The sequence below is a fragment of the Octopus bimaculoides genome, chromosome 1 (assembly GCF_001194135.2).
Source record: "Octopus bimaculoides isolate UCB-OBI-ISO-001 chromosome 1, ASM119413v2, whole genome shotgun sequence".
In the NCBI taxonomy this organism is placed as follows: Eukaryota; Metazoa; Mollusca; class Cephalopoda; order Octopoda; family Octopodidae; genus Octopus; species Octopus bimaculoides.
Window position 1 is genome coordinate 72,580,343 of NC_068981.1, and position 22,894 is coordinate 72,603,236.

General features: G+C 34.1%; 1 protein-coding gene across 4 annotated transcripts in view; it reads left to right on the top strand.

The window, feature by feature from the left end:
* The window catches only part of LOC106871880 (protein-glutamine gamma-glutamyltransferase K), a 427,287-nt gene that overhangs the window by 114,612 nt on the left and 289,781 nt on the right, over positions 1 to 22,894 (top strand). Inside the window, exon 1 of one of the 4 annotated variants that reach the window (XM_014918631.2) lies at positions 1,468 to 2,287. The exons of 2 other annotated variants lie outside the window; for them this stretch is intronic. Coding sequence is in view for 1 of the 2 variants with exons in the window: in XM_014918632.2 (XP_014774118.1) it covers positions 2,253 to 2,287 (35 nt within the window). In the remaining variant the exon portion in view is untranslated. Of the gene's footprint in view, positions 1 to 1,467; positions 2,288 to 22,894 lie in introns of those variants that run through there. One more of the 4 variants, XM_014918632.2, reaches the window with a different exon arrangement.

Genomic DNA, 22,894 nt, shown 5'->3' on the forward strand with positions numbered 1-22,894 from the left:
CCTTTTAGTCGAGCAAATCGACCCCAGGACTTATTCTTTGGAAGCCTAGTACTTATTATATCGGTCTCTTTTGCCGAACCGCTAAGTTACGGGGACGTAAACACACTAGCATCGGTTGTCAAGCGTTGGTGGGAGAACAAACACATACACAAACACACACACACACATATATATATATATATATACATATATACGACGGGCTTCTTTCAGTTTCTGTCTACCAAATCCACTCACAAGGCTTTGGTCGGCCCGAGGCTATAGTAGTAGACACTTGCCCAAGGTGCCACGCAGTGGGACTGAACCCGGAACCGTGTGGTTGGTAAGCAAGCTACTTACCACACAGCCACTCCTGCGCCTATGTAAAAAATAATTTCTAATGTTTATGATTCGTTGCTATATAAGTGCCGGTGCTGCTTAAGTCACCAGTCCAGCCCCAGTCGAGTAGACATATATAATCGATGACAACATTCTAGCCGTGACCATTCTATCTGTTTTTTCGTATATTTACAACTACAGTATCCAGTATGTTTTTCTTCTGTTTAAGACAACGATATAGAGAATAACGAATTAAAGGAATTTAGCTGCTATTACTAATAAATCGAGCGACCTCATAGAGACTACGCCGTTCAAAACGTCGTCATGTCGTCGTCATCGTAATTGTTACCGTCGTTGCTGTTATTATTGCAATCAGTGACAGTATGAACAGAAGCTATATTTCACCTACTGTACAAGTGAGGTTTATTTACTGTAATCCAAGTAGCCGGCTCTTGCATGGTTGGCTGGCTGGTCGGTTGGCAACTGTATATTTGATGAACTTTCTTCTGTTTCTCAGTCTTTCTTTGTCGTTGTCTGTCACTTTTTCTCTCCCTGTCCCTCTCTCTCCTTCTCTGCTTCGGCTTCTCTCTCTCTCTCTCTCTCTCTCTCTCTCTCTCTCTCTCTCTCTCTCTCTCTCTCTCTTTCACATGCTCTTATTTTCATTATTCGTCATCTTCTCGTTTATTTTCCGTCTTGCTTTCTCATCTGTTTCGAAAAAGTTGTTCAACGATCTTGTAAATAGAACGCAAATACACATACATACATACATACATACATACATACATACATACACACATACATACATACACACATACATACATACACACGTTCAAGCATACATACATACATACATACATACATACATACATATATACAGAGAAATATATATATAACGTCCTGTACCCTGATATGCATCTATATACACATGTAGATGTAAGTATATACATATATGTGTGTATACATGCATATATATTCTTTGTATTATTACATCATTGAACGCACACGTCCTTTTTGCAAGTAAGACTGTACTTTATATATAAACAAACGTACATACGTACGCACAAACACAAACATACATATGCGTACATACGTACAAACGTATATGATTACGCAAATGCATGCATTCATGCGTATATAATAAAAGGATAAAAGTTTACAGATACATACACAGATATATCCAACACGCACGCGCACACGCACCTATGTACTTACACATACACACATAATACGCAGTCACATATAAACACATACATACGTACGCGCACACGGACGCACACATCGATATACGTACGTGTGCATATGCATACACACGCATACAAAGCACGTGCAACAGCCTCACCCCACCTCCATTCCCGCAAACACACACACACATGCACGCACGCGCACGCACGCACGCACGCCATGCCATGCATGTGCTCAAATGTTGCCGTACGTAACTGTACGCTTAATATTATTTGTAAACTACATTAGTTCCGGATCTCGCTGTGGAGACGGGCATATTTCGCGTTGGTTAGTAGTGTTGGTGGTGAATTTTACTTTGTTGTTGCTACCTTCGTTGTTAACCTTGTTGTTGTTGTTACAAGTGGTGCTTGCGTTGGTATTGGTGTCGCCGCCGGCTGATGTAAGTGTTAGTTGGTGTGCGTGTGCGTATGTGTGTGTGTGTGTGTGCATTTGTTGTATGTGTTTGTGTGTTGTTGGTATGATTAAACGTGGAATCCTACCGCCAGTTCCAACACAACAACTAAGCTCTCTGTATAGGAAGGACTACACATACTAGCGATGGAAAAAGAACGAAAACAAGAAACAATTATATGAAGCCATATAAATAAACAAAACAAACAAACACGCAAACACATACACACGCACACACACACACACACATACACACACACACACGCCTATTCAGAGCATAGAAAAACTTCCATAGAAAGATCGGGATGGCGACTAAACCAGTAAAATCATTATCCAGAAGGTAAGCAAACTAACGTATTTCATTATATTGTTATTGACATCTGAGTGAAAAATAATAATAATAATAATAATAATAATAATAATAATAAAGACCTGGAAATAGAGGTAACTCGAATGTGGAATCTAAAAACAGAAACAATTCCTATTATAGTAGGTGCCTTAGGTATATTCAGACAAATACATAACAAAAACACCAGGACTTACAAATATATATAACATCCAGAAAATTGCACTACTGGGTACTGCACACATCCTACGCAAAACACTTTCAATACAGTAACCATAAGAGCACCACAGCAAACCACAGCACATACCCAAGGTGTGCAGAGCTGCGCTCGGTAGTGAAGTGAAAGCACGTTATAAAAATAAAACTACTGAACAATAATAATAATAATAATAATAATAATAATAATAATAATAATAATAATAATAATAGTAACAATAATAATACTAATGTTTGTTACAATCACTTGGGTGTCTCGGCAAGTGATTGTAGCAAACATTCAGATTAAAAGTAAACAACAACAGCAGCAGCAGCAGCAATAACAACAACAACAACAACAACAGCAGCAGCAGCAGCGACAACAACAGCAACAATAACAGTAATGATAATAATAATGATGATAATGGTTTAAAATATTGACACGAGGCCAGCGATATCCGGGGATGCTGTAGGTCGATTACATTGTCCCTAGTGTTCAACTTACTTTATCCAAAGATTAAGAGGAAGTCAATCTCAACAGAATTTGAAATTAATAATAATAAAATCGAAATATTGCTGCCCCGGCTTTTTGTGTTTGAGTTCAAATCCTTCTCCTTCTGGAACTGAATTTTCTTTTTTTCTTTTTTTTTTCTTTTCTTTCGGGATCGATAAAATACATGCAGCAGTCTAAATCGGGGTTTGATTGGCGGAATCGATAGAGTTTCGGCCAACATAAGTTGCCGTGTTTGTTCCGGCCTCGTTTGTTCTGAGTTCGCCTGTGACGATACTAATGCTATATTGTGTTTCACTGCGCTTTGGTTTACCTTTGTACAACATCAGTGGTATGGGTAGAGTGGGGATAGAGGGTGGAATTTATTTACACCTTGCTCGTTTCAGGTGTATCTTCATGGTCAGCTGTGTCCGCCGAGGGCCGTAGATATTTGTACTGCACTCCCCATTTCTATTCCCACTGTCATTTTCCTTTCCGTATTATACATACATACATACATACATACATACATTGATACATACATATACACACAATACATACACAAACAAATACATACACAAACACATACATACTTATCTATATATAGACGCACACATACAAATATATATTACGGATGTTAAACACATGATCTATCTATCTATCTATCTATCTATCTATCTATCTATCTATCTACCTACCTACCTACCTACCTACCTACCTACCTACCTATCCATCTATCTGTCTATCGATCTATCTATCTATCTATCTATCTATCTATCTATCTATCTATCTATCTATATATATATATATATATAAATAGAAACTCATACACACACGTTTGTGTATGTGTGGTATGGGATTGTTTGAGCGTGTATATTTGTGCATGTCTTGTGATGAATGTCTGCGCGCGCCCGCTCGTGTGTGTGCGTGTGTGTGTGCGTGTGTGTGTGTGTGTGTGTGTGTGTGTGTGAGGAGTGTTTGTGGATGTGCTGATATGTAGGTGCGTATGCATGATTTAGGAATAATGCCGTCCTGAGTTTGATCCCACTGCTCGGCACTTTGGGAAACAAGTGCCTTCTACCACAAACGCGGCTCCATCCAAGTTTTGTTAGTGAATCTGAGCAAGTAAACACCCTTTTTAAGTGGAATACGTCAGTTGTTGAAAGATCCAGCATGTCGCAGTCAACACCATATTGGGGCATTATGTTAATAGTTAAAGTGCAAACGGAATACACATCCACTTAGACTATGATGCAGACTATAAGTACGTAGTGCTGTCGTAACATCTATCTTCATCACGTGCACTTGTATATATGTTTGTATGTATGTATTTATATATATACATATATGCATTTATGTATGTATGTATGTTTACAATTTAATATAAAATAATATAATACAATGTATATGCAAAAGCATGTGTGCATGCGTGTGTGTGTGTGTGTGTGTATGTGTGTGTGTGTGTGTGTGTGTGTGTGTGTGTGTGTGTCTATAAAGTCTATGAAATAACAGAAATGACTGCAAATCACGAAACTCTTCTCACGGTTATTAGTAGGTGAAAAATGATGTGATTTAGCCATGGTCATGTATAGACAAGTTCTCGATAGCAGTGACAAGATCGTAGTTGTTGAACCACATCGAGAAATCGACATGGAAGAAGATGATTTGTAAAGTTGAAGTTGGCAGATGACCAAGAAAAATGGAATGAAGTGGTCGGATGTATCACTATGCATGTACGGCCTTCGACGGCTACTGATTTTGACTGCTTTACACTTACACGCATACACCACACACACACACACACACACACACACACACACACACATGCATACTCACACACACATATGCACACATGCACAAACACACACACACACGCACCTATATACATTTATATACATATTTGTATCTATATATATATATAGCAACATAAGTTCTTTTCCTTTTTCATGCTTGTAGGAGATTAAAGAAATGAAATTGAAAATGCATTTGAAGTCTTTAAGAAGATTTATTTGCATTAAATTTAATTGGTTTCACAATTTCATGGTTTTCAAAAGTTGTATAAGATAGAATGACATAGTTATGCTGTAACTAGTGAGTCTACGTTATGACTCCACACCTCTCCATCTTAAATTTAAATTTAAAAGAGTATGAACGAAAATTTGTGAAAAAGGGCACATCAACACAGACCGGATGTGTGAGCATTTTATGGCTATTTTCAGCCTTTCAAAAACGAAAGTTTAAAAACTTTTTAACAATATTTTTAATACAATAAATCATTTTCCATTCAAGAAAATCATGTTTCAAATAATCAGATTGTACCTAGAAATTTTAAAAAAATCTTTTGAAAGCATTTATGTACTTATATACGTGCGTGTTTGCACGTGCACGCGCGCGCACATACACACAGATAACGACACCGTAGAGTGCAAACGCACATATATGCATGCATATGTATGTGTCTCTCTCTCAATGCGTATACATATATGTGTATGTGTGTATATATATATACATATATATAAACATATATATATATATATATATATATATATATATATATATATATATATATTTATGTTTGTGTGTTTGTGTGTCTGTGTTTGTCCCCCCCACCATTGCTTGACAACCGCTGCTGGTGTGTTTACGTCCCTGTAACTTAGCGGTTCGGCAAAAACAGACCGATAGAATAAGTACTAGGCTTACAAAGAATAAGTCCCGGGGTCTATTTGCTCGACTAAAGGCCAGCATGGCCGCAGTCAAATGGCTGAAACAAGTAAAATAGTAAAAGTACCTTGGAGTAACAAGTTACGTACTAGAGCACTAAATCTAAGAGTCAGATTTGGACTGCAGTTCAAGTTGAAAGACTTTATATTCGCAGACTTTCGATATTCATAGGAAGATATGATATAAACACAAAACATCTCCACAACATTCTGGCGAGGGAAAGTGTTTTCATATACGATGGGGTACTGAAAAGTCCCCTGCTGTGGGAAATAGAAAATACACGATCAATTAATTATGGTTTTATAAACCATTCCCCTGTCAGATTCACACACTTACTGCAACGTTTTTTCAGTCTTTCTAAGCCCTATAAAAGAACTCGGAAGGTTGGGCCTCCAACCAGACTTTTCGCGACACCTTTAAAGCCAGGAACGTTTCAGCTAATCAGCTTTCTGGCAACCCGATTCGGATTCAGTTACCTGTTGAAGCTATTTCATTTTACTTGTATCAGTTTTACACCTTAAAGCACCCTTGCAGCAAAATTGGATTTATGTCCTCTATGATCATACGACTTTAACGTGATATATCACGAATAATGTATTGATATATTAGAGACCATATCTTTATAATTGTTTGGTTTTCAAAAATATCAATATATTGATAATATTCTATATTTGATGTGTGCAGGGCTTCCATGACTATTGTGTTCGTGGATATCTGCGTGCATACACAACACGTTTTGGGATGTGAGTATCTATCCATGAATCGTGGGATCACTACATATTTTGCCAATGCTTGCCAACGCTGTGAATAAAAAGGCGCACACGCTCATATAATAAAAGATCTCTAAATTGAAAATGTGGCCATTTTCTATAACATGCCAATTCACAATGTCAAGAAAATATTCTTTTTGAATCACCCTAAAATAATTCTATAGGAACATAAATAAATAAACAAATAAATAAAATTCCTTGAAGTGTACTTTGTATTATGTTTTGAATCCAAATAATTATTTGTGAATTTTCTTCCAGTTGTTTTGGAAGAATATTATTCATTTTCTGCTCCGATGAGCGTTGAAATGTCAAGATGTTTTTGTCTCTGTATCTTCGATAACGCTTTCTAAATATATCAAAATGATTTCTATTTAGTTCATGTTATTAGCTTCAGACACTTTCTTATAGTGACCTATTATCTTAGTATTTTAAAAGCAACGATAAACTTCATCATACCTGTTTGTAGATGCAGTTTTTGTCTAATACTAATGAGTTAGGAAAAGAGGATATTCTGCTGTATATTTTAATGATCTATTTTATTAACCTATTTTGTAGTTTCACTTGAAGGTGTTTTCTTACACGAAGCGATCAAGAATGCTTTAATTTGAGCTTTTGCCTTGGTGCTGTACCTCGTTTTCCTACGCTCTGTTCACTCATATCAATTGTTGGCTGCAGTATTTTTTGTCATGCTCATATTTCAATATTTTGCAATATAAATAACTTCACACCTTGTCTTCCCATTTAGAATAACATATGATTTATTGCAAAACATATCATTTGATTCCAATTTAAAATTATAAAGAACTTTGTTATCTTTCAACTTCTGGCTGACATGAAAATATTTTATTGCATGATCGTGTTTTCTTACAATTCAATTTCTATTTTAATTGTAGAAGTCCACTATATACTCATCTTGTCTTGTTTTTCAGAGACCAAGTTTATCTTCCAGCCTTCTGAATTAATAAATCTATATTATCATTCTGTTACGACCTACGTATGCAATACACAACAATGGAACGAAATCAAATACCTAATATATTATATACATTACATCTATTCGTAAGAGGATTGACTAATAAACCACGGAACGATACCGGAGACATAATCTATTATAGATACATTTATATTATTCATAATATTCGTAAGACTATTGACTGAAAAGTAAATGTTTATTTAAGTGACACACCCGCTCGCACACGCAAGCTCACACATACGTATACATGTGTGTGTAGATAGATAGATAGATAGATAGATAGATAGATAGATTGATAGATAGATAATACGGTAGTCGCTATACTTCGTCCAATGAGATTGGGAGTTCATATACAGTTATATGCATTTTCTTTGACATGTAATTATGGATGTTACCGATGTAGTCGTGCTGGATCAGAATAATATAATAGACAATGTCTATGATTATGCTTCACCGTTACGACTAAAACGTTTGATATATACATTATTCTTTGAACACGTTTTTGATCATTTAATTACATTGTCATAATGGGGAAGATGGAAAGAAGTGAACTGGTGTATATGGCTTTTCTAGAACATTTTTACTTTTTCATGTAGATCATAGATAAAAATGATGGATAATAACTCTTAAGGCCTAACCGGTGCTAAGTCTATAAGAAAGAATATAGTTTTTAACAATGTTATACCCAATGTCAATATTATCTCCATAGACTCTACGCCATCTCAGTTATATAATTTCAAGGGAAATTATGAAGTCTATGGTTCTCTCTAAACATGCAATAACCTCATAGCTTTGCAAAAAATCGCGGAATTTGTATGGGAGTTGGTAGTTACATATCAGTATGGTATTGGGATTCATTGACTCTTTGTGTTATTACAATTGTGACAATGATTCCATCATCCCTGCTGCAAACATCATTACATACCATAATCTCTACCTAAACCCTACCAATCTCTTCCTTTCTCTCTCCTCTTCTAACTCCTCCTCCATTATTTGTTTCTCAGTCTTTAGTTCTTACATCAGAGGCTGGTACAATCGGGGAGCGAATTAATTCTATTAATATTCAGTTCCAAAGCATTTTATGATGTTTTATTTAAAGCGTTTTTCTGAGTATTAAATAAGTAACCTACATTTGTCTAGATCTAACGGAGAAACCTTAACGCAATCGCTTGTCTTGTTACAAATAACAGTAAAATCTCCCTTTAGTTGCACGAAAGAGAATCAACCATGCAAAAAGACGAGGTGGTCTAGGCGGGGATTATTTGTTCATAAGTTTTCTTTATCAGGGTTGACCTGGGATTAAGCAACGTCAACAGGAAAAGATCGTTTCGAAATATTTCTTAAAATTTGGTGTTAAAACAACAATTTTGTTTTTATTCACAGTTAATTTAGTAGCAATATCTGATATTTTCAACGCTTTCATGTCCCTTGATCCCAATTCTAGTATTCCTAAGTTCATCTCAGTTCTAGTATTTCTATTATCGAAATTCCAATATTTTCATATTTCCTGATTACACTCGCAGAATTTATATGATCATTGGCGTTAAATCTAGAATTTCCATCCTCTTCGATTCCATTTCTAGGATTTCTATGATTCGGGATGCCAGTTCGTTTATTTCCATGATCCCATTTCTAGTATTTTTAAGATTCTTGATCCTAATCCTATGCTTTACATATTATTCAGTCCAAACCCTAGTATTTCTATTTTATTATTTTCATATTTTTTGATCCCAGTTCTTTTTCTGTGTTCCAAAATCTAATTTCAATTTATTTCACGTTTCTTGGTTCTATTCTCGTATTTCTATGTTCTTTGATCAAAGTTTGCGTATTTCCTTATTTGGTGATGGCAGTTGTGTTATTTTCATGATTCTTGCTGCAAGTTCAAGTTCCATTATCTTAGTTCTTAGCCTGTATTTCCACGTTTTCCGATCTTCATTCTAGAATTTCTAAATTCATTGAGCCTAATTTTAACATTCTTAAGTATTTTAGTCCCAATTCTAATATTCTCATGTTTTGAATTCCAGTTCTTTTATTTTTTTTTTTTTTTTATTTCCGTTCTATTATTTCCTTGTTCATTGAACCCGATTCTTATATTTCCATGGATTACAATATCGATAAGTTTATATATCTTTTCTTTTCCATTTGAAAACCATCTGATCTTCTATTCTCTGTCATGAAGTCATATTGAATGCCTTTATCATAAAAAGTGTTGACATCATTCAATTAAGTTATATTACTTAACCTGTGTTTTATATACTTTTATATTTTTGGAAGCGGTATTTTCTTCCATTTTCCTTAATGAAACATTGTCGTTGTATCGTTGTGTCGTCATTGCTGCCTTCCTCTTCATTCTCATTCACTCAGTATTATTATTATTATCTAGTTTCTTGTTTTATACATAGTAACAATTCCTATTGTATACTTCCCTATACTGCATCTCATGTTCTGTTTCTTTATTCACTGAAATATTTTTTTGATTGTTTTCATATTCTTTATAAGTCTTCTCTGCGTATTTTTTCTTACCCAATATATATGCATTTTTTTTCATTTACAATATTCTTTCTACTTACTATAATATTTGAAAATGCATTGTTTTTATTCTTGTGAATTTTCGTCCAAATTTTGTTTTTGTAGGCTTCATTTTTATAGTAGATTGGAGTAGGTTCCTCTTTACGTCCTATTTTTTTTTATTTATTTCAATATATCCTGAAATCTACTCACTTTTTCTTTATTTATTTATCCTTTTTACTGATTTTAGTTTTCCCCTTTTTCTTGTTTCGTTGATTCCGTTAGCCGTGTCATATCCTGTCTAGCATTATTTATTCAGACAGTTGTTTTTATTCTATTTCTTTATATCACACTATTTTCTCAAGCTTACTTCTTTTGTACATTGTAGCATTGAAAAATATACATTTAAGTCGGCTCCAAAGAATCATTAATGTAAAAATAAATGTGTATAATATTGCTGTCAAAACATATTATAAGAACAGAAAAGTATATAAATTGAGGATAGAGTGATACGTTGCGTTCACCCTTTGCCCATGAATATCACTCTCCGAAATATATTTTCAACGATATCCCTATACCAAGCCAACATACACCATTTTATATAATTTTTACGATATTCTTTCTATGTAAGTTTTCTAAATTGATTTCACTTAAAATTTCTTACTTTTATTATTTTTACTAATCTACTGGTCTACTAAATATTTAAAGATTGCACTATTATTTAAAAACAGAAAATCACGCGATAATATCAACAAATCACCGATATATTTTTAATGTCAAGTATTATCGTTGTATGTTAGCCTCAAGAACCGAATTGATCAAGCAGATACATGATAAAAAATACATTCTAGCCATTAACATTCTATCTTTTCTTTTTAAGAATAGAGCATTTCAGTTCTAGACCACATTATCGTTCTTCATAAAGATGCCAGTGTTTGGCTGATATATCTAGCAAATCATTTAACCACATAATGATTCCTTTGTTAAATGGTAATGTTAAGATTTTTAATGTGTGATTGTATCAGGGGGTTCAGTTCGGATTGGCAGCTATTCCTTTCATTTTTGATCTACTGAGCTGTAACGACAATAGATAAAAGATTTCAAAGTTAGCTCCTATCCGTAGAAAACAATATATTTCTTGCTTTTCATAAACAATACTATAAAGAAAAAACAAAACAATAGGATATGCAGAATCTTAGATTTGAGATTGTTAACTCGAATATATTACCTGAAATAACATGGTGATTTGAAAATTCTTTAAGGAAGGTTTATACTATACTTACAGAAGTATCTAAGAAACAGATCGTTATAGCTAATATTATATGCTGCTATTGTTTAGCTTCATGTCATTCCTGAGCTAGCAATTCTATGATAAAACGACTACCAGAGACAGCTACTTATCTCTTTGTTCTACGTTTTCTCATTTGTCCTTCCTTTTTTTTTAAAACGGTTTGATGTAATTTGATATTTCTCTGCTTTTTCTATTGGGTTGAGCCAATGTATAGAACTCACCTCTTACTTTGTTCTGTTGTTGGTGGTATTGATGGTGGTGATATCTAATCATAGATCAACTCTGACTGAGTAAACCAATCATCGAAAAGCATTTCAGTCGGGATCATCCAATCCTTTTAAAGATATCTATCTGTTACTGCGTTGCCTATTACGATTTTGCCTTTTTGAATCTTGTTGCTTGCGGGTTGAGAGAAACTTGGCTGATATTTTTAGCAATTCAGATGATTATATACTGGTTCTTATGTTGCCTAGGTTGGCTTGTTCTATAATATTTCAACGTGCGACACTGGGAAAGAAATACCTAACAAATTACATATTAAATATAAAAAGACTATTAGAAGCAAAGGATACCGGATTGTCTGTCATCGGCATTGTATTGTATATAGGAGTCTCAAGAAGAACAGATGCAACCTAACTCGATAACTGATATTGCATTAACATAGTTTACGTGAGGTGAATAATATAGTTTACGAGAAAAAATATGAAGGCTACTTTTCTGACAATTTTACTGTTACTAAAATATCTTGAGGAGACCTGCAAACATGAATATTAATCATGAAACTATATATAAATATGCACAAAGAAATTATTTTTATCTGGATATTTCATCCTTAATTTCTATTAGCACATCAAGCAATTATTTCAGTTGCTATCAACATGGAAAAGAAGGCTCCGCATGAATAGATCTGAAGCGATAATCGACAGTGATAATCAGAACCAAATTATCTTCGTTTATAACATCTTAGTTTCATGGTACACGTTCTGCTGTAGAGGATTACCGGTGTCCGTATTATTGGGAACCGCCTGATAAAGTATCCATCGGCGAGGTACTGCCTTAATCTGCCGGTGTTAAGAAAGCCGCCTTGAAGATTGCGTTAATTTACGATTATTTTTCATGACCGTCTCTCTGGAATGTGGAACATCTATCTTCGTGTAGATTTTAATTTGGAATGATCTTGGTGCGACTAAGCCAAAGGATGAAGCTTTGAGCAGAAAATGACGTTTCCGACGCAAGGGAGGATAAGCAAGCAAAAGATTCTATGATGGCTACTTCCCTTGCTGAAAGGGTATTACCCCTTCAGCGCCCTTCCAAATTTAACATGTATGTAATCTGAGTAGTAGATATATAAACAGGGTAAATTTAACTATTTTTCCGTAGATTGATTAAAGAAAAAAAAAAAAAAACGACGAACCACCTTAATAGATTTTCAAACCTTATTGAGTTCTCATCAGAGATGTCTTCATCATTCTGACCATCATCACAAGAAAGCAAGCGGTCAGTCTGTTTGTATACTCAACGAAACAAGTAGCTACAGAGAACACGGTCTACTAATTTGCATACCACAAGTACTTAACACTTTATCTAATATCAATATCCAGTGAACAGGAATCTCAGTCCACACAGTATCGAGGCATGATATGATATTCAAAATTCAAGTTACAGATTCCATATTCAATATAATTTTTAATACAAACAGACTTGCAAGACTGCTTTATTCAAAGAAACTAAATTAAATATTCTTTTCTACTCTAAGTACAAGACCCGAAATTTTGGTGGGAGGGGCCAGTCGATAAAATCGACGCCAGTACGCAACTGGCAATTAATTTATCGACCCCGAAGGGATGAAAAGCAAAGTCGAACTCGGCGGAATTTGAACTCAGAACATAAAGACAGGCGAAATACCGCTAAGCATTTTGCCCGGTGTTCTTACGTTTCTGCCACCTTACCACATTATACTAAATTAAATATTGCGAGTCGACTAATATTCACTCTTATCAATACTATCATGACCTCTATATGACAGCTCTTTCTTTTTGCTCCTGAACTCCAAGCATTTCCTCCTCCACTTCCTCGGCGGCAATTTACTAAGTCAGTCCATCCTACGCATGTTACTTCTCCTGAAATGTTAGTCACCACGTAGTCCGTTATTTCCTCGCCTTCTTTCAGCTGTTGGTGTGTGTACCTATCTATGCGCATTAACATATGTGCTTATATATGTATATAGATATGTATTTATGTATGAGTGTACTCAGTCACATTTACACACATACGTACGTAGATACAAACCGACATTCATAATGCATATATACATCTATACATACAGGCAAACATGCACACACACACACACACACACACACACACACACACACACACACACACGCCACATCAAAACGTTATACATTAGCGTATCCCGAAAATTGTTTTATTATTATAAAATGGCTGAATAAGACTAAACTGATACGTTAAAAATGTGTGCCTAAATGCAAAATTGAAATATGGTTTCCTAAGGACGTAATGAATTAAAAACATATGAAAAACAAATATAGTAAACAACGGCAAAGTACAGTGTTGAGTTTTGTATATATGAAATATCAAAGGTGGCGAGCTGGCAGAATCGTAAGCACGCCGGGCGAAATGCTTAGCGGTATTTCGTCTGCTGTTACGTTCTGAGTTCAAATTCCGCCGAGGTCGACTTTGCCTTTCATCCTTTCGGGGTCGATTAAATAAGTACCAGTTAGTACTGGAGTCAATGTAATCGATTTAATCTCTTTGTCTGTCCTTGTTTGTCCTCTCTACGTTTAGCCCCCTGTAGGCAATAAAGAAATAAATATGTGAAATACTAAGAAAATAGCTGAATAATGTTCCAGAATTATGAATGTTTGTTAAGTAGATAATTGCTTCAAAATATTTATGTGCCAATTAAGACGCGGAGCATATGACAGTGATATTTCCTTTTCTTATCTAACATTTTTGTGAAGGGACTCCTCATTACATAGAAAAGAAAATAGTTAAGAAAGATAAACCCGAATCGGAGGAATCGGGCGTGGATCAGCGTTGGTAACAAGTAATTCACAAAATATAGCAGTGAATAAGAATAAATAAAAGTGAAAGACTGGTTACGTCTTGCGGTAGCCACATAATGGGTATACAAAAACAGCATTGAAATGGACACCAACGGCGGAGAAATGCAGAGAAGATTACGGATATCTCGTCAAACATTGCAGGAGGACTTGGAGTCTGTCAACAGACAGTGAAGAAAACGTGAAGATTATGCAAACGATCCAACACACTGGAGATGTTCAAACATGGGCAAGATCGATAGACTGCCTGTAATTGTCATAAGGAAAGGGAAACTGCAGTTTTGAGCTCAAGAGGAGAAGAAAGAAAGCGACATGCTGTTATACAGGAGTTATCGTATTAAAAAGAGTGGATATTAGTTGATGCCCCAAGTTAAATTTGGCTTCTTTACAAAAGCAGTCTAGAAAAGATAGTTCTCTATTACGTATTGGATTTGTAACCCACTGCATGATAAACTCTAATAGAAACTATTATTGTAAACTATCATTGATACACGAATATGATAAAACTAGCTGTTGGACCCGGCGTTGCTCGTCTTTTCTGTGTTGAAGTTAAGCCCACCTCTGACCCTGTATTGAAATCTATGTTCCCCGGGCCAACAATTATCCATTAAGATGTTATATCTGGTTTGGCAGGGATTTTACCCGGTTAACGCTTTCGACATACTCCTACATACTGGACCGTCTGAAATCGCAGTCAAACTTTTGGGTATACAACGACCTGTTGAGTGGTGTTTGTTTATTTCTCTCCCCTTAATGCTACTCTCTGTACAAAATTGTTCAGTGTGTCCAATCTCAGCAAAATCCGAAGAAAAGTGTTAAGGTTATGTCATAAAATAGAATCCATGTGACCATTTACATGAAAATATCCCATTGACTTTTAAATCCCAATACATTATATGAATAATCGAGGTTTCATATGTCGAAGTGCTTAATTTTACTCATGGATCAATTTTCTTCAAAATCAGTTCATTATTTTATTGTGAATAAATTTTGACGATTTCTTCCTTTCACCAGTTTAATTTTAATTCTACTACAAGACTCCGACCATAAACTTTATCTAAATGTCAAATTTCATCAAAATCGGATGAATTCTGTAAAAGTTACAGCATAAAATATTAATCCTATGGGTAATTACATGCAAAAAGCCTGTTGACTTCTTAAAATCTCCCGCTCATGCGCGATTATCGATTTTTTGTCAACTCTTCATGTTTGCATCAACTAATGGACATGAACTGTAATCACGTGTAAAATTTCTACAAAATCGATCAAAATGTCTCTAAGACTTTTTGAATTAAGCACCTTTACCGTCTCCCTACCACAAAATTTACCTACATCTCAAATTTCATTAAAATCGGATAAAAAAATATAAAATTTACGGCAAAAAATAAAATCCCTATGGGTATTTGCATGCATAAAGCCTATTGATTTTATAAAACCACTGCTCAGGGGGAATTATCAATTTTTTGTTGACGCATATACTGACATCAGCTCACTGCTATGAACCTCACTCAATCATCGATTTTCATCAAAATCGGACGAAAAATGGAAAAGCTACAGGAAAAATAACATCGTTATGGGAATTTCCATTCAAACGCCGGATTGAGCTCACAAAAATCGATGCTAACTGAGCATTATCGAGTTTTTGATAAATCCCGGCCTTATTTGAACTTCAGGACATGTGTTCTATCTATGTGCCAAAAATCATTAAAATCGGTTGGATGGTGTGGGAGGAGTTAGAGTAAACCCAAATACACAGATAGGCACCACTACATATTTATGTATATAGACATATGCTCTCAAGTATTATTTCAATCTTTATCTAACAATAGTAGAAAGCGAATCGATCACATAATAGCAGCAAAAAAGTTTTGGATGCGTGCTAAATGATCTAAATTTTGACTCTTATTTATAATACTGGAAATTTTAATCATATTTTATGTCAAAAGCATACGTACTGCCTTTCAGAAACTATTTGGGCTATCAAAGTACACTATATATCCGTATTTAGAATATCATACCCATTATGGCTTTTGATACATTCGACAATTACTAATTAAACTAAATTTTCAGACCCACCAACCATTAAGTTTTCGATATTGTCTAGTTATTACCAAACATTCACGGAAGCGGAAGCTGATAATTCTAAACAAAACCTTTCTAATTATATCATTGGCCATATTACTGATATTAGGTACTCGAATTGTAAAATTTAGAAGAGATCTTTTCAACAACCCAGAATGAATAATAATTTTAGTGTTATGGCTACTGTTATCTTTATGATATGCGTTATCGTAATGGGTTATATCTTATATCGACTTTTATTATTGATCATAGCGAGAAGTATTAATTTTGAAGTGATTCTACTGTATTCTCATCGATCAAATTCCATTTCTTGCCTTATATTTAATACTTTTAGTGTCGTTATTTCAGTTCGTCGATCAATGGATCAACTGATATATTTATTCGTTCCCACGTCAAAGATCTGTGTGTTTCATCAAACTTAACCGAACAGAAATATCAATACAAGCACACAAACAATTATCAACGTGTTCTCTGAATACAAAACTGCCTTTCTTGAGACATTTTTCACAAAGACGATCTCTCTGCCGATATATATGTGTGTGTGCGTGTGTTTGTGTGTGTGTGTGTGTGTGTGTGTGTGTGCGTGTGTGTGCGTGTGCGTGCGCGTATGTGTGTATGTAAGCTAAGCAGGTGAGATACAGAGAGCGAAATCTGTAAGATACACAAACATATAGCCGCATATCTTCATGCATTTTTCTTTACCAGTTGCGATCACACACGCGTGCGCGCGCACACACAATACACACACATACACACACACACACACACACACACACACACACACACACACACACACACACACACACACACACACACACACACACACACACACAATTGTTAAACAGGACAGCAAACATTAATGCAAGGCAAACATCTCAAGTCATATACAATATTATTATAGGAAGAAATTCAAAATCTTACAGCTGTTTCTGGGATATGACTTGAGATGTTTTCCTTGCCTTAATGTTTGCTGTCCTATTTAACAACTATATATCTGCTGTATCGAAAATCTGCAATGGCTCCATAACTACTGTCACGGCTATAACCTTGGAGCCCCAGTAATCCGTTACACCACTTACCTAACATACCTAATCGTTTAGATCACCTGTGAACTAAACCCCCATAATTTGAGTATTTATATACTGTGCAATTAGATAATATATTTTATTAAATACCAATTTCATACCATAGTACCATAGTTAAGTCTAGATTATTTTTGAATATTTTTGATCATTATTTTGAAAATTAGACACTAATTACATTTGTTAATTTACTTCTTCCACTGTAATCTCTGCTTATTTTTTATGAGAAGTCGATGACCAGGCCGAATTCATCTTATTTTAATTATACATTCCAAATGATGATAGTTAACAAGAAATTATTGCTCATTCATTTGAAATTGTTAAATGAACCAATTTTCTAAGCATCAATTTTGAATATTTATACACTAATGTGTTTTTCTCTGACTTATAAATGATCAGAAACTTATTTGTTTTTAACTTTTTATACTATTTTTCGTTCATTTATTCATAACATATTTTCAATAATATTTTCAATGGTAGAATGCTGTTTGAGTTGTGTTAACCTCAAACCAATTAAAAAAGTTTACAAAGCGATTTATTTTGCTCCATTAAATTCACTAATGTCTATGAGATAGTTATACACATCACAAACTCAAATCATCCCAGTGGAATCGTGACCTTGTATCCAAGAAATAAATCAAAAATACTTCCAGATGGAGAGCAACCTGAACAAGATATAAGCTTCATATGAATCGAGTGCTTAAGCTCTTTCCGCGTTCCTAGTTGAAGCAAATTTTCACTTCTGATATACTTAAAAAGACAAAACTGTCAACCAGTCTTATTTCCTTTTCCTTATACATGTGTGGTGCAATATTGTGTACGAAATTATTAACGACATAATGTATCTTTTTGAGACTTTTTAATCCAAGAAAATCAATGAGAGATCGTAAAGTTTTCTGGTTTATCTCATTTGGACATAAAGCTATCAGTTTCCGTTATAAAATGAATATTTCTAATCGATTACTGTAATTGTGATGATCATTTAAATAATTTGCCTTCTCTATATAATTCAGTTGATTGTATTAGGATAAATGTGAAGCCTAGCACTCTAAATTCAACAGACGTTAAGAAATCATAATGATTTGAAACAACTGTTTATGAATGATTGATTTAGCCTTGACTTACATTAAACTATAGAAATGCATTATTTCAGCTTATTCTCTAATTTCTAATGTATTATACCAAATCTTTCGTTCACAAGCAAATATGAGAAGATAACATGTACTGCGCATACGTTAATTTGTTTCAGATGCCTATACAGTCACAAAGAGATTCAGACACTCTCTCGATCCTCCCACCCGCCAGTCAGCGAAACATCGAACATGTGATAGTTGAAGGGAGGGAAGGCCGCATCAACACTCTGCTGTTACTCATTTCAGATGAGTAGATCAGAGAAATGTGAACTAAAATACTTTAGTTAAGGATTCAAGGCCACACCTAGTCCTAGAATCGAACCCGCGACTTTATAATCGAGAGTTCAATACACTATCATTATCTTTAGACCATATACACATGCGAGAAATTTCAAAATTTCAAAACAAATTGCAGTTCTTATTATTCTACATTAGGAATTAGTATTAATTTCTTTCATATATGCAACGTTAGAGATTTTGAGATCCCGGTTAGGAAAGGAAATTCGATTCCAGTAATATTGAAAGTCAGAACATAGAAGGACAAAGCTAAATACTACTTGCTATGTAGTATTTCACTGTACGATTTTTACCATTCAGCACCTTTATCAAGATTCGATATTAACATAGGCAGATAAGGCAAGAAAGAGTGAAGTTCCGAGCAAAATGGACTCCCGTCGTATTTATTACGACTGTCTAACGTGTTGAAATTCCGCCATAATTTATACTGCTTTTCATGCCATTAGGATTTTTAAATTGTATAGTGGAGTCAATTCAAAACATCTTATTCCCTGTACAGAAATTTGTTGATGAGCCAAAGTTAGAAATCAATATTAACGTAGATAACTCAGATGTTGAAGATATTAATTATTTTGACTCTAATGATTGCATTGAGTAGTAGAAACGATGAAGCGTCCAACAAAATGACTTCTGAGAATTCGTCCAACAAAATGACTTCTGAGAATTCGTCCAACAAAATGACTTCTGAGAATTAATTATATGTTTACATATAATACAAAATCATACAGGTTGACTTTGTTATCTCCCCATAATCAATAGAACATTGTCAGTGGTGTACTAAACATTTGTGGCAATATAAGAAAAATCGGAAAACATGAGACGATAAAAGAAATCATTGCTTTACTTTTAGTACATTTCCTATTGTTTTAAAATAGATTCGTCAACGACGCTGCGTTGCATGTGTTATTGTTACCGTGGGCAATGACTTCAACAGAAACAGCTCTGACTCTTTGTTGGTACCTTGTTTAGCATAAGTTTAGCATCTTTCAAAGGTTTATTCTTTTAACTAAAAATGACACATGCACGTAATCATTATTGTTATATTTTATGCCAAGTTTGCCATTTAAGAAAACATTCTTTAAAGGAAATTTGAAATGTATAACGGAGTAGGAAAGTGTGTTATCTTACCACTCTTTATCCTGTATATCTGTGAATTCGTTAGAATTCTGGTCAGAATTAATAATTAAAATGACTAGAGTACGCTGATGCTTACGCAACAAAGCAAAATAACCGTCTCTACACGCCTATTAAATGTCTAATTATTTGCATATTATAATTTACGGGTGAAAATTATGTTTTAAAGCATAATGTTACTCTATAATTGTTTATTCTCATATGTAAATGTTACTAATTTTGTATAGCTTGATATCAGTAACAAAGAAATATCGATTCCTTTCTTTCGTATTTAGTCAGAAAATACAATTTATCAACAATTGAAGAATATCTTTCTGTGCATTAAATCTAAATACCAAGTTGCTTTGATTCCTTTGAATCCACATTTTAAACCTGAAATTAGGATCAAAACAAACTGTTAAGAGTAAGATTTACCAATATCATTAAAAAAATTCTCTGCTTTGATTTAAGAAATAAATTTAAAATTAAATGCAATATAAAGAGATTTATGGTCTTTGAAGAGCATACATAATTCAATAGTTAAGATCAAATGTGAACACTAGTTAGCATATTCAATGCAGAATTTTTATCCCATTCATTTTCTTTGATCGTGTAAAAGATAAAAACCTTCTATTATATTTAAGTTTAATATATTTTTTCTTGAAGGAATAGTAAATGTTTGTGAAATTGCTCAGACATTTAAAACAGCATGGTAGACTTTAAAGAATTACTCCGTTGAATTAAGGAGTGAAACTGAAACGAATTCGTTTACTGAAAGTAGAATAGTTTGTGTCACAATCAATTTAAGAATCCATTAAGGATTAATAGACGTGTGAGAAAATTGAGCGTGAACTTCTAGTGTGAGTAGGTTGTTCTATTAATATTGATCGTTTTGCTTACGTACAAAGCTTCACATTTATAAGAACACATGAAAATAAATTAACAATCATGCCTTTCTGAATGTAATTTAGTTGTGTAAGTAAAATAAATTTGTTTCCAGCGAGCATAGAACTAAGCTATACGAACTTTATCAGATTAAGTATCAAGTATAATTAATCTTCGAATTCAAAGATATTTGTAGTCCTAGGTCAGCCCTATCGGAGCTGGCTTATGATCAAAGACGTTCCAGCCATGATCATCCAGTGGGACATTACATATTTAGAGCTACATTATACTGTCCCTCCTTTTTTGAGACGGTAGAGTATACATTGATGGATAGTCGACTGGTATTTTTTAGCAGGGCTAGTCATTGCAAAGAAACGCCCTTCTTGGCTGTTATTCATATGTAATATATCTTGGTATTCTGCCTCTGCAACAGAACCACAGGGATATTACATCAATCTATTTCTACAGTTACAATTCCACCGAAGTCGGCTTTTTATCCTTCTGGGGTCGATAAAATAATACCAGTGAAGTCCTGAGAATCAGTGTGATTGTTATAATGTATGGCTTTCTCCTTACGTTAGAAATCAATTAATCTTTCTCAAATTACGCCAATGATAAATAATTCATCTCACACATACGTGCAATAAACACATCAATTATTTGACATGTCCTGATCAGATGTACACATCAATAGGTGATCAATATTTCTGGTTTGCAAAATGGTGGTTTAATAGGCATTGTTATGTCTACACATTTTCCAGAAGCATTAAGTGGAATAATTGAAATATAAGAGTTAGAACAAGAAATCAGAACGAAGTTGCAAAGCTTATCTTCTACTCTAGCGGTATTTGAAATGATGTAGGGTTAGTTGTAACTAATTTATTGTACGAAGTGAATATTAATAGCATTTTCTTATTTGATTTGAAAGCTTTATCTTACATAGATTTCTTACATCGTTTTTCGTTTGTTCACTCTTTCTTCTTATATCTATAAGTCTTTGTTACGTAGTAGGTTTTTTTAAAATCAATTGTCTCTATAGGTTTACAGCTACAGAAAGAGATATGCTTATAAGGACTACCTCGTAAATATTCTCTGTAAGTGCTTGTGAAATATAAGAAATTAATAAAATATATCAAATAACTTTCTCGATAAATTTGTAACAGTAATACTGTTTTTGAAGTTTAGTTATTACATTTAGCAGATACTACTACTACTACTACTACTACTACTACTACTACTACTACTACTACTACTACTACTACTACTACTACTACTACTACTGCTGCTATCAGAATTATTTTATAAGATGCGACACTCTCTCACATATAGGATACAGTTTGATTACTCTTCGAATAAATGTGGTTATCCATGCAATTAGTATATACAAACTCCGTGTAGTAGAGAGTTTAAAATCTAAAATGAAGAAACAAGAGAGATAATTCGAATGAAAGCATTCATATAAAATATGGGAAAAATATATTTAAAAAAAGCAGCATGGGAGGGGAACTGGTCGACTCAAGCTTAATAAATAAATCTGGTGACATGGATATTGTGTGGAAGTCCAGCAGCTGGAATATACTTGTAATCCAAAGTGTTAGTTTTGACACACACTGCGTCACGCTGCTTCTGCCTGAAAATTGGTTGAAATGTGCATAAGTTGACTTGTGGTGACAACTTCTGAGAAAGGATAGTAAAGAAATGCTTATTAGTATATATGTCACCAAGCATTTTTAAATGAAGTAAAAAAATGTAGAAATTTATATTTGCTTCTGCTTATGTTCTACAAATTTTGGCCTATTTCCTGCCGTTATGTCAATGATTTATTACATCTGACCATTTATATAGTGCATACATACAAACGCGCGCACGCGCACGCATACAGATAAATATAGATTTAAATATGGATACATAGTTATAAGCATGTGTGTGTATATATATATATATATATATATATATATATATATATATATATATATAT